Source organism: Dermacentor variabilis, chromosome 10, assembly GCF_050947875.1.
Source record: "Dermacentor variabilis isolate Ectoservices chromosome 10, ASM5094787v1, whole genome shotgun sequence".
NCBI lineage: Eukaryota > Metazoa > Arthropoda > Arachnida > Ixodida > Ixodidae > Dermacentor > Dermacentor variabilis.
In genome coordinates this window covers 64,864,412-64,877,618 of record NC_134577.1, presented here as the reverse complement: position 1 = coordinate 64,877,618, position 13,207 = coordinate 64,864,412, and the positions used below count along the sequence as shown (strand labels likewise).

The following is a 13,207-nucleotide window of genomic DNA, read 5'->3' as shown; positions in this document are numbered from 1 at the left end:
TTTGTATGTGATTTCATAAACAGACTGAAAGCAGCGCATCATCATTGTCATGCTATGCGAGCTTTTCTGTTGCCATTCATAATTGCCATCTTGTGTTGCTTAGCAGTGATGGTAGCTAGGCTTGCTCAGATGATGGGTTCTTGGAAACACTGCTTTGGTTTTGGTTTCGTATTGTATTGCACAGCGTGAACAATTTTCCGACTACATTTCTTGGGGAAAAAAGGCGCACATTAGGATTTCGTAAATACTGTAATACTTTATTGTGAGCTACCATTTTCACTTTTGAAATCTCCCTGTGGCAGTCCAAAGATGAGTGTCTTTGACGGGAGATGACATTGGTTCGACGCATTAACTGTACCCTAAGCGCTGCCAAGACAGACACTGGCGCTGTTAGAATCACCGCTTGGATCACTATTGGGGTAAGGCATATGATATGTGTGCTGACCAGCCAAGTTTGTAGTATTCGATGAAGGCCAATTTCGTAACCGAAATAGCGAAAATTTTTGCCCATAAAAGTGTAGGGGCTCTGGCTGGGACCATCGGTCAGGATTGAATTAAACAAAAATTTTGTCAACTAGAGTCGAATTAATGAAAGTCTACTCTTCTGTAATTAGCCATTAAGGACCATATTAAACAAAGCCCTTGCTGCCCAGGCATAAGTTCCGCTTGTGGTGATTCTTGTGTCATGTTGCTCCTCCCTTCACCATTACAGATGCGAAGTACACTGCTAGTAAAAGCACCACCTATGTTTTGTTTCAGAACTTGTGGAATTCCACCGCATCTATGACGACAAGGGCACCAGTGCCAATCTTCTCGTCATGGTAAGCAATTTCAAAGACCATCAAATATCAAGTCAGTGGAAAGCATAGAGCACGAATATTGTCTCTGCTCACTTGAGCAATAATGGACAAAGCAAAAGCTTAAAGGGATCCTGAATCACCCTTTGGGGCTTGGTGAAAAAACAGTATGTGGATAGCACACGCTGCTGTGAACATCTCAGCCAAATTTTGCAGTTGTATGCGGTGCATGGAGCTCGCAAGTGGAGTGCAAAGTCACCTTTCTCTCAAGCGCTCTCTTTTCAGCAGAAGCCTGCGCCTCACTCTTTTCTCGACGTTTTATTTCGTAATATAGCAGATTTTCATATGCAACTGCTAGTGGCCAGTAGCTTACATTCATTAAGAATGGTATTTGGATCAGTGTGCTTCTTCCTACTGTTACTGTGTTCGTATATTTATTGACGCAGTTTGATAAACAGGCTGTAGTAAGCCAAAATCTGCTTCCAAATTTCTATAAGAATTACGTACTTTCAAAAGAAGCCGACTATCGTCTGCTGACGCTCGGCCGTGGCCGCCTGTGTAGGGCCACCTTGCTTACCGCTGTCGTAGCCGTTGGATCTCGCTAATTTTGACTAGTTTTGAACACTCAGCTACCGTAAAATCCTGAGGGATGCCCCACCCCTGAAAGATAGCCCAACTCTATTTCTGGCATGATTTTCCAGTTTTTCAAAAACCCCGATAGATGGCCCACCCATGACAATACCATTCGCGGCATTCATAATCCTCTAAGAGCCAACTGGCCAGTTTCCCCTGAAGGTGTTGTTCACCCTCAGCGTTCCAGGTGTGATTTTCTTATGTTGCAATACCATTCATACAAACACTTTGTTAGTTTCATAATTTACAAATTGAGAAAATATTTAGCTCGCTCACTCACTATTACGATTCTTGTTTTTTTTTTTTGGTATTCTTGCTCTTTATTTTTCTTGTTTCTGTTCCGTGTTTTGCGGGTACTGTACTTGCGGCATACAAGTTAGGCCTAGCAGCATACTTGGCCCGATAGTGTCACTTCTGCGCTCGAGCCCTCGCATTTTTATCTTATCGGCTCGAAGATTTCTTATGTGTCAGAAGACGGAGAGCTTCATGAGCGGCTTGCTCCGGCGATCCCCCCTTCCGCTGCCCTGCCAGCCACATCTAACATCGTCCGTGAGAAGGTTGTCGACCTTTTGTTTGAAAGTAACAGTGACTGTTCATTTGACGCTTTTGACAACGAATGAATTCAGCGCTAATAAATGTGTGTTGATTCTTTGGCTGCTATACATTTTTCGACTTTTGTTTACTGCACACTGAAAGTTATCCCACTCCATATTTTCACTCGGTTTTCTTTCGATTTTAGGTGGGCTATAACTCGAACCATGCGAAACAAGGTCAGACAACACTCACGCTTTCGATCGCACGCTCACTCCTGCCCGCTCCTGGTTAGATGCCTTTGCAGACTTCGCTTTTATTGAGTGTGACAGCGCTTCAAAATGTGCAAGTTGGATATCAGTGCTATCCATGGGATAGTAGTGTTATGTTGTGCCATCATCTGGTTGAATATTTTGGGCGCGGTAGTGCTGTCTTCACAGCTGGTGCCCTCCTGTCTTGTGCCCTTACAGGAGAAGATGCTGACCCAGGTGAAGAAGGAAGCTCGCCTGGTGCACTACTGCCTGACTCCGCTTCTGTTCAGCCCAACATGGCGGCTTAAGGTTGCCCAGGTGCGCGACCACACCCTCGAGGCTGCCATCACATCCGGCCTGCCATCTGACTGCCCCGCTGCTGCACATGACCAACCACCTGCAGGCCAGGTGAGGCTGGTGGATAGGGTCGTACGAAATGTTGCACGAGGGAGGGAGTCGGGTAGAAATGACTTGTCTGGCTGGAGTGCCAGCTGTTTTAGGGCATTTCGTTTAATACTATGTTTGGATGATGTAATTGCCTGTTTAATCTATAAAACATTTGAATTGCCCCGAGGGATTGAGGAATAGCAGTGCCATTTGTGCTTGCTGGGGCAAAACATGGCGCTTCGCATTTTGCCATAACAGCAACAGATGGCACCACCACATCATTGCCGAGAAAGTCTCAAGCCATTTTCACTGCAATGAGACAGCTGGCAATTGTTTTAAATGGGAGTTCCCTTCTTGGGTCTTTTTGTGGGTGTGTGCATGTGTGTTAGTGTGGTTCCCTGTGCTCTTGAGCTGTTACCAAGGCAGATGACGCTCCTCTCTCACTGTTTAGTGAGTTTACATTTTATATCTGGGTTTCTATCTGACCGTTTTCCCACCTACTTGGGTCATTGGTAGTCCATGGCCGAATGAGTGGTGCATCGGGCTGCTGTGCTGAGGGAATCGGGTACCAAACTAACCACCTGACCTGCTTAGGTCGCTGAGTGTGTGGCAACGTGTACATACATGTCGTTCATCAACGAACCTCTTTCACGCTGACATGGGTCACTGTAGGTGTGGGACTGGGTGGGTATCGCTGTTCAGTGAAACTCTTTGACACCGACTTTGAGCACCAGGTATGTGACACTCGGTCTGTGCTGGTCTTGAATGAACCTCTTTAATGCCAACTTGGGTCGCTGGTTGTGTGCCAGTAGGTGGGTGCTGCTCTTCAATGAACATCTTTGACACCAACTTGAGTAAGTATGTATGTGCCACCTGGAATGTGCCGCTCTCCAATGACGAAAGATATCCTGCAAATTCCTGATACGTGTATGTGTGCTTAGGGTAGTAGTACACCGTCCGTCTTCCCGTTTTCTGGGTTTGCTCTATCAGCGTGGAAGTGCCAACTGCGAAGACATGTGACGCCGCAATTAAAAGGGAAATGATCACGTGTGCGGAGACGGACAGAAATCGGGCCACATCACGGGCGTTCGGAGTTCCCGAGACTTGCATGCAGGACTGGCACAAACAAAAGAGGCGTTCTATTGTGGCGGCTGCTGCGTACGGTACAGCCGTGCAGCCTCCATCTTTAAAGCGATCTGGGATAGAGACAGAGTCTGCGCATCTAGGTGCACCGCGCTTTGATCTCATCACTTAGTTCACATTGAGGCGATAGGCCGCACAAACGTCAATTCGCTCGCTGCTGCTACCACACTTCCTCACTCCAGCGTTTTGATAAAGAATTTCCACAGTCATTGAGTGAGAGAAAGTTCATGTTTGATTGTGCATGCATGACATCTTGCTCGTTAATTTAGTTAGTGAGCGAATGTTTAAAAGTTTATACGTCCGATAAAACTACTATCTTTACTTTTCATATAACTGTCTACTAATTTGCTATTGCAATCGATGCTTCGCCTTTTGGTTGAAACTGCGACTTTCTTTATTTATCGCAACTTTAGTGCGTTGGGAGTAAATCTTTGTTTTTCCAAATGAGAGAAAGTTGTATTTCTGTATGAAAGAATGAGGTGTGCGGTACTGTAAAGGACTTTTCTTAGGTCAGGACAAACGGGTGCATGTTACAATCTAAGGCTTTTTTTCCCCATTTTTTCTCACAGAAAATGGGTGCCTCTTACGATTGAGGGCGCGTTAGAATCAAGTAAATATGGTATGTTCCACTGAGTTTGCAGCAAGCGTGCTAACAATTCTCGCTGTTCGCAGGCACCGGCACACCACGCTTCTCATCTCGGAGGCCATACATTGACTTCTCAGTAGTGCCGCCAGATTTGCACAGCATGTCCAGAAAGAAGAGAGAGAGGTGCCCGGTCGCTGCATAACGCATTTCTCGGGGTTTTCTCACACATCTGTGCCATGCATTTGAAAGGCCATGGGCAATCTTTGCAGCAGTGGTGCTAGTTTGCGATGAGTGTTCTTAGGGAAGTGGGAAAGAGGAGTCCCACTGCAGTACACGCTTCATACATAACAGGTTTCGACAGTGGCAATACATTGTGTCGCTGTATTGATTCAATGCTAACGCATCACCATGTACAGTCATTGTGAGATGGGCTCTGCCGTTTTACAGTGCAAGCTCTTGTGGGATCATTCCAATAGCCGTTTCGGTTGGCAATGGTGTCCTCTGCCATCGCTAGTGGCTGGTGTCTGTAGCAGCTATCGCCGGGAATGAGACAAAAAAAAAAAATACAGTTCCTGCCAGGGTTGAACCGGGGCCCACTCCATAGTAGCCAGCTACTCTACCACTGAGCTACGCCAGCGCTTGCTAGCGTGCAGTGTAAAAATACCGTGTAAATATGTCTTAGCGCTCGAGGAGATGTTCGATGTGACATGCATGCCACGTAGCAGCGATACATGCACGTTTCGCATTGCAGTTCCATATTATTAGACCAGGTAGATTGCCATGTAGCAGATGCACAGGTAGCAGTACAAGGCAGTTAAAGAAATTTTAAGAAAGAAAAAGAAGCTTATGGACATGTATACAAGAATTCTAGGAAAAATATATATGTTGTGTACCTGATTATATCAAGCTGGCTAGGTGACTATGTCACCGCTACGTTTGCATAAATATTGATATAATGAAAAACATGTATGGCATACCTGATTAATTCAAGCAGGATAGGTTAGGTGACTTTTTGTCAGTGGCGCGTTTCAAAGGGAATGCCAATAAATTATGATGATGATGATCATCATCATTAGCGTCATATTGTGCTATTTGACATGCATATGTGACATGCACGCCACATAGTGTCAGTATGTAAGAACTGTGCATTGCAGTTCTGTTGTATTCCACCAGGTGTCCCGACATGTAGCAGTTGCATGTAGCAGATGCATGTAGCAGTTGCATGCTACATGTAGCCGGACCTGCATAACTCAGACAGGCTAAGTGACTATTTGTCACCACCCTGTTTCGAAGGGGATGCCGATAAACCATCATTATCATCATCAACAACAGCAATGTACTGTGCAATAGGTCAAAGTATGTGACATGTGTGACATGTAGTGTGAATGCCTGTGTTTACTCTTCGGTACACATTATGGCGCCTCCTCACAAGGTACAGGCGCCGACAGCAGTGGTATAGTCCACGCAGCGGAAACCGAAGCAGCAGCACGCTGCATCGCGACACCATCTACAGGCGGCATCTGGGATTGAGACAGCCAATGGCCAATGCCTGCAGATAATAAAGGGCACCCATTGACTGTCTCGATCCCAGATACTGCCTGCAGATGGCGTTGCGATGCAGTTTGCCATCGCTCCAGCTCCCGCTGCATGGAGTACAGTCGCCGACCGTTTATTCGGACCTCACGGGGACTGCGGAAATGTCCGAATAAACAGGTTTCCGAAAAAGCAGATTAAGAAAAAAAAAAACGAAATCCTTTATTTCCACGCGCTTATTCGGGCTCGGCAGTAGTCTTGAAGAAATCGTGAATGCGCCGTTGCACGCTGTTCCGTTTACGCGCAGTCAGATAAGCCTGAATCTCGGAGAGGGTCGTACGGTCACTGTTTGTGCACGCTCCGCATGCGACGGCAGCGTAGCACGTTGTGCGTCATCTTCCGACTCGGAGTCATCGTCCGGCGGTGCAGCAGAAACCTGACGAATGATCTCGCCGTCGTTGAGTTCTGCGCATGTCAATACTGTAGTGTCAGCACCTGTGAAACTGTCAAATGAGACAGTGTCCGCAATGCAACCACTGCGCAGGTCTCGGCAGAACATTTTCCGCGTCAGTAGGGAGCACATCGGAAGGCGACAAATGTTAGGCCTCCCGGCACCCGCTTGCCGGCATTCCCCAGCGAAGTCTGCGCGGGCACTGTCGGCGCCATTAGACACTTGACGCGATGTTTCCGTACGCCACGTTGGATCACCGAAACCTCGACACAGCACACAAAGCAAACACCACCGTGCCGACACCAGTCGCACAAACGAAAAACGTAGCCTGCTCGCAGCGTCGTGCGCGAAGAAACAAATCAGCTGCTGCATTGTCTTGACATGGCTTACTAAGCTGAAACTGGAACTGCTGTAGAGCCACTCTATCGAACCAGGCAGAAACGATGATGATGAGCGGGGATTTCCAGTAGCGCCACTTCGTGGGGCAGCAAGGAGGCTCTGTTCAAAACAAAAATCGCGTTAAGCTAGTCGAACTATGCGCCGGTCATAGTCGGTGCATGATGCTCTCAAGCGAGTTGGCTCAAGGAGTGTCCGAAAAATCAGACGAGAGGTTGCAACATGTCCGAACTTTCGGCAGTTGTTATACATTGTGGTCTATGGGGGGAATGGCGGTGCCGTGAAGCTGACCGAATAATCGGGCATGTCCGAATTTTTGGAGTCCGGAAAATCGGTCGGCGACTGTATACTACTTTTGTCGGCGCCTGTACACTCCTCACAAGGTGCAAACTGCTGCTGAAGAAGCGAATCGTAAAGTTAATTTAGGTTGAATGGCAAAGTATCAAGGTGTCCTTTCAGTGATTATTTCTTGTTTGTCTTTGCAACTGATGTACACAAAGTCAAACCTCGTTATAATGAAAATACCTTTATCATATCCGAAATTTCTTTTAAGCATACCCATAGATACTAGCCCACTGGCTTGGCTTAGTTGGACTGCAGATGGCAAGCCAATGTGCCGGTCTCGCGTGATAACACCACTCACATTGTTGTGGACTTGCAGCAATGCAGAGTCCGTGTACATAATTTATCGTTGTTTGCGTGCCTCATATCAGCATGGCAAAAATGTGGACAGGCCATCAAAATCCGCAGGAGACCCTTTGCCCGCCTCTTTGGAGGCACCCCACTTGCGTTTCTTTCGCATAAACCTGATTGCATTTTTTTTTGCTAGTATCTGTGGGTATGCTTAAAAGAAATTTCGGATATCATAAAGGTATTTTCATTATAACGAGGTTCGACTGGGTGTATATCAGTTGCAAAGACAAGCAAGAAATAATCACGGAAAGGACACCTTGATACTTTGCCATTCAACCTAAACTAACCATGAGGTATCGTCATTTTGTTGTAGTTTCTGCTGCCTTATTGTTTGAACAGGACAGCTTACACTCAAGTAATTTGTACTATTCTAAATGCAGCGCACACGGCACAGCTCTGGCGGGAGCCAGAAGAGCATTGGTGGAGATGCATCCAATGCCGCGGCCACGCGACGGATGCGCCGCTCGAGTGGGGTGCCCTCGGTCACCTCGGGTGGAAGTGGAGGAGGTGGCGGTGGGCAGCAGTCATCACCCAAACAGCACCGGCGGTCCACCAATGAGGAGACGTGGCACATGACGGTTTGCAGCCATTACATCCAGGAGTACATCCAGTACCTGCAGAACCTGGGATTCATGGCCATCCAGACCAAGCACACCGCGTCACGCAAATCCAGGTGCGCTACAGCAGGCAGCCTCTGGTTCGAGTGTCTTTCCCAAATTCGGCCGCTTGTAACTTCCTTCAGTTGGTCTCTGTGATCACCTTTGGGCAATTATGGCCCAAAATGCTATGTTCAGATCCGCCTGTCACGGGTGCGCTTCTCAGTGTGGTTCAAATGGTGCTTCACCTTGCGCCCGACCTCGGTCTTTCCCATACAAAAAGTAGGAAAACTTAAAGGGGCCCTGAAGAACTTTTGTTGCTAATCATAGAATGGCCTCGCTATTAAACTGCTTCGTCCCATGATTCTCATGCCTCAAAAATTTTTCAAATCTTTCAACTAAAAGTGGAGTTGTCACACCAATACCCAGCTTCCTCTCTCTTCTTGTCTCCGCTAGCACACTGGAAGCTACATAGCGGAGAAGCCAAGAGGGCAAAGCCCGGCCATAAGTTTAGCGTTGCGGCATCGAAAGGACTTGTTGCGGCACCCTGTGGGGTCACAGCAGATTACACTATACGGCATGCTGCTGCCATCCGGGAGGCAAAGCGCAGCAAACGCAGCTATGCACAGTGCAAGGATGAAATGATTTTTCGGCCTTTTTGAGATCAGACATACACCCTTAATAAAGTTTGTCCCCTTTTGGGCTTATCTTTTCCCACAACAATAGTTCTCATCTGCTTTTCTTGCATTTCCTTTCTTGAAAGCTCTGCACTTTGCTGCACTTTTATTGAGAATGCTATGTCACGCTGATAACATGCGTGCTGTTCGTGAACTGGGAGTACCAGGTACACAGTGTTGAATCCGGGCAAAGTAGATGAAAATTGTTGTGGGAGATGGGTCCCAAAGGGTGCACACTTTTCTAAGAGTGTATATAGTTTTCATTTATTTAACTGAAGATGAGTAATCATGTATTACTGAGAATGTTCTTGCGATCATAAAATCAGCCAATATCATTGGTCGGCCAACTGCTTTCAATCAGCTTTTGATGACGACGTTGCAGATGCGAGAGCAAGCGTCTGTTCACTGCTTCTGACACAAAGTTGTAAATTCCTTGCTCTGTGCAGTTCAGTAATTGACTCCCATGATCACAAGAGCCTTGTTAACCGATCGGCATCATTTTTTTCACCATGTTCGAAAAGCATTTTAGGGCCTCTTTAAGTAGTAGTAGTAGTATAAGACTTTTATTCAGCCAAAAATTACAGGCCGAGCATATCGACCGCCTGGGTGGCCAGTCGACGCTGTTCTTCTTCACCTTCAGCGCCAAGCCAGTCGAGCCAGGTGGTGATGGAAAGTGAAGGGGGAGGATAGGAACTTGATTGCTGGGCAGCCGGACAGTAGAATAGGCAATGGGATAGGTCTGCATAAGTAGAGGGGCAGTTGGGACAGGAGGGGTCGGAGCGATAGCGATAGAGAAAGAGGCGGGAAGGGGTTACCAGTGCATTCATTTGGATGTGCCGCAGAAGGCGAGCCTCCGGCACAGTGAGTGATGGATGAGGGGGAGGGTAGAGGCGCTTGTCGAGACGGAGCTGGAGGTAAACTTCCTTGATAGTGCGGCGCAGGGAGAGTCCCCCAGAATCCTGCGAGGGCCCCGACCAGGGGATCAACGGTGCCCGGTTAAAAACGTCACGGGCGAGCTGATGGGCCAGCTCATTGCCGTCAATCCCCGAATGCCCAGGGACCCAGCGGAGGAAAACGGTGGAAGGTTGCAATGCGGAGACCGCTCGTTCGACCTCTTGTTGGAGTGAATGGGGTAGGGTGCGGTTTTGTATGTGGCGAATGGCGGCTTGGGAGTCGTTGTATATCGTGTACTCTGGGAGCGAGGGCAGGGAGGGAAATGATTGTAGGGCATGTACAATGGCAAGGACCTCGAGAGATAGTGCATCCGGAGGGTGTAGGTACGGCCCACTCGTGTGAGTTTCAGGTGCTGGGAGGTGGGGATGGTAGATAGCGTAGCCGCAGGAACCTCGAGGGGCTATGAAAGAGGCATCCGTGTAGGCTACTCCCTGGGTAGTAAAGAGGGGGGAATGATGCTGCGCGGCCACGTGACGACGGCCGGCATGCAGGACAGGGGACATATTGGACGGCAGGGGGAGAATGCGAAGATTGGGCGCCGGGTTGGATTTTGGAGAGGTAAAGGAGGAAACGGGAATGGGAGAGATACCCGCCTGGGCCAGTAACCACTGACCCTGACGGGTAAGAGAAAGCCGGGCAAGCTGGGAGTCACGGTGGAGAGAGAGAAGAGAACGAAGAGGATGGAAGAGGCCTGTGGCAAAGAGCTTAGCAGTGGAGGTTGAGAGCTGCCTTGTAGAGGCCCACAAGGGCGGTCTCGAGGGTGTTAAGCTGAGTGGGGGTGAAGGAAACGTAAGGCACAAAGTACAGGAACTTGTTGAGGGCGAGCGCATGGGCAACTCGGCACGCATGAGCCTCGTGGAGGCCCGAGCGCCGAGTGACCACACGCCGCAGGTGGTGAGTTACCGAGTGACAAGTCCTGACAGCATGGTGTAGGGCTTGCACATTCTTGGCTGCATGCAACGGGAAGCCAAGAACTTTGCATTGGGGGACAATATGAATGGGAGAGCTGGAAAGATGGAGGGAGATTAGGGCGTTGTGGGAGCGCTGGTATGAGGAGTAGTTAAGAAGGAGAAGCTCGGATTTCTCCGGAGCAGGTGACAAGCCAGCAATGGAGAGAAAGGAGTTGATGAGATCGAGGCCACGTTGCAGGGTGTCCTGTACGTGACCGGGAGAACCAGACGAACACCAGAAGGTGATGTCGTCGGCATAAAAGATGTGCTGGAGGTCAGGAATCTGGGCTAGTTGGGAGGCGAGAGGGGTCATAGCAAGATTAAAAAGGATAGGAGAGAGAACAGCACCTTGAGGAGTGCCACGGGTGAGCGGGTGGGGATCGGACAGATGTGTGTCCACTCGGAAACGAGCCACTCGGTTAGAGAGAAAGGAGCGGAGATAAGAGTACATCCGGTGTCCGCAGTCCAGGGAGGAGAGTTGAGACAGGATATGGTCGTGGCACACACCGTCGAAGGCCTTGCGGACATCAACAGTCACAAGAGCGTGGATCTGGCTGGGATTGGGTGAGAGAAAGGTGTGCTGGAGGATCAGGAACATGTCCTGTGCACAGACGCGCCGTCGAAAGCCGATAAGAGAATGGGGGAAGAACTCTTTCGCTTCAATAAAATCAGAGAGGCGAGTCAAAGCCATTCGCTCAAGGGTCTTGCCAACACACGACGTCAAGGAGATAGGGCGAAGGTTAGAAAGGGAGGGAGGTTTGCCCGGCTTCGGAATCATAGAAATAAGGGAGGATGTCCAAGCGCTCGGCAAGCAGCCGGTGTCCCAGGCATTGTTGAAAGCCTGAAGGAGGAATTCCTTGGAGTGGTCGGGGAGGTTGCGGAGTGTAGTGTATGTGATGGTATCCTCACCGGGAGCCGAGCGAGAAGCATTAGCAGCCAGGGCAGCTTCGAGCTCCCGGAGAGTGAAAGGCCGGTCAAGGTCTGGGTTAGGATCACCAGAGTAGGTTGAGTAGGAAGGTGTGAGAGGGGGTGGGAGATACAAAGAAGTGAGCTTGTCAAAGACATCGGAGGGAGTCCCCTGAGTGAGGGCTTTTGCTAGAGTGGGAGCAAGGGCAGGCTTCGTACCTAAGAAAGATTTAAAAAGGGACCACGTGGATCGCGAGTGTAATGCAGAATCGAGGCCGTCACAAAGCGCACTCCAACGAGAATGCTCGAGGGACGTGCCATGGGCGACTATCTCGGCCCGCAGAGCAGCAATCCGGGAGGAAAGTTGGGTATTTTGGGGTTGTGAGCGCAAGGAACGGAGACGTTTCAGCCGACGCCATAAACGGAGAAAGTGAGGATCCGGGTCTGGGATAGGGTGACGTGAGCGAACGCGACGGCTACTGGTCGAAAGCGCTGCGGAGATGCGCGACGTCCAGTCGTCGTAAGATTCAAAGGAGGCGGAAAGGAGATTAGTGCGAAATGCGTGCCAGTCAGTGTGAGTGGTTGAGTGCGATCGAGGGATGTGGGAAAGAGAAGCGCTAATATGAATGAGGAAATGGTCGCTGAGGAGTGTTTCAGCTGTGACCTGCCAGTGAAAGGAAAGGGAGCCCCGAGAGAAAGAGAGGTCGGGTGTCGTGGAGCGCTGTGAGACAGTGCCCGCTCGAGTAGGGGAGCCAGGGGTATTAAGAAGGGTGAGGTGGCGCTCCTGGGCAAGACAGTGGAGCAGGCGGCCGGGCTTGAGGGTCTGGGAGTAGCCCCAGAGCGTGTGAGGGGCGTTAAAATCGCCACCAAGGAAGAGATGGGTGGTGGCGGGAACAGAATGAAGGAACTTGCCCAAGGCAGTGAACAAAGAGGATGTGGCAGGGGGATTATAGAAAGACATAAAGGCGAGTGAGATGCGCGATGAAGGTTGATAATACACCACACCAACTAAATATTTTTGGAGGCTGGAGGGGATATCAAGTGGCTTGACGAGGACGTCGCTGCGTACATAAATGGACGCAAGCGGCGCGCCCGTCGTGGCATGGTAGGCGCGGTAACCTGGGACGGTGCAGGCCGTCCGCGTCTCCTGGAGAAGGAGAAAATGGGGCAGGGAAGGGCGGGTGAGGAGATACTGGTGGAGGGGGGTCTTATTGTGGCGAAGGTTTCGACAGTTCCACTGTACAATCTCGAGGTCCTCTCCACGCGCCATGTTTACGATAGATTAGAGGTAGAAGAGTTTGCGGGGACACGTTCCTTCTTTTTGGCCGGGGGCAGTGACTCCTGGAGGGAGCCCAGCATAGAAGCGAATGATTCCAATTGCTTGGATTGGGTTTGGAGGGTGGTGAGGATCTGGACAATCGAAGTTTCAAGCTGAAGCAAGCGAGTGTGGTGTGCGGTGGTGGTGGTTTCCACCAGGTCAGCCAATGGGGCGACCTGGGCGTTAGGGGACGGGGTGATGAACGTGGCAAGGTGCTCATTTAGCTTGCTAAGCTGGGATGTAAGAGAGGAGGTGGTTGTCTTTAGGGTTTGTGTCAATGCGTGGATTTGCTGTTGTAAATCTTGGGATAGGCGCTGTTGTTCGCGCTGGTGACGCTCAAGCATTGTGAGCCGGAGATCGAAGGAGCGGTTCTCGTCAATCAGGGATGGCGAGGGTATAGTAGAG

At 49.6% G+C, this 13,207-nt stretch overlaps 1 protein-coding gene and 1 pseudogene across 3 annotated transcripts in view; one reads left to right on the top strand and one right to left on the bottom strand.

Moving 5' to 3' along the window:
- Window positions 1–13,207, top strand: part of LOC142560656 (KICSTOR complex protein SZT2-like) — a 276,101-nt gene that overhangs the window by 223,356 nt on the left and 39,538 nt on the right. For all 3 annotated transcript variants that reach the window (XM_075672892.1, XM_075672893.1, XM_075672891.1), the window contains 3 exons: window positions 760–821; window positions 2,432–2,620; window positions 7,782–8,074. In XM_075672892.1, the coding sequence (XP_075529007.1) occupies window positions 760–821; window positions 2,432–2,620; window positions 7,782–8,074 (544 nt within the window). The remainder of the gene's footprint in view (window positions 1–759; window positions 822–2,431; window positions 2,621–7,781; window positions 8,075–13,207) is intronic.
- On the bottom strand, window positions 9,227–11,404 carry LOC142560657 (uncharacterized; annotated as a pseudogene).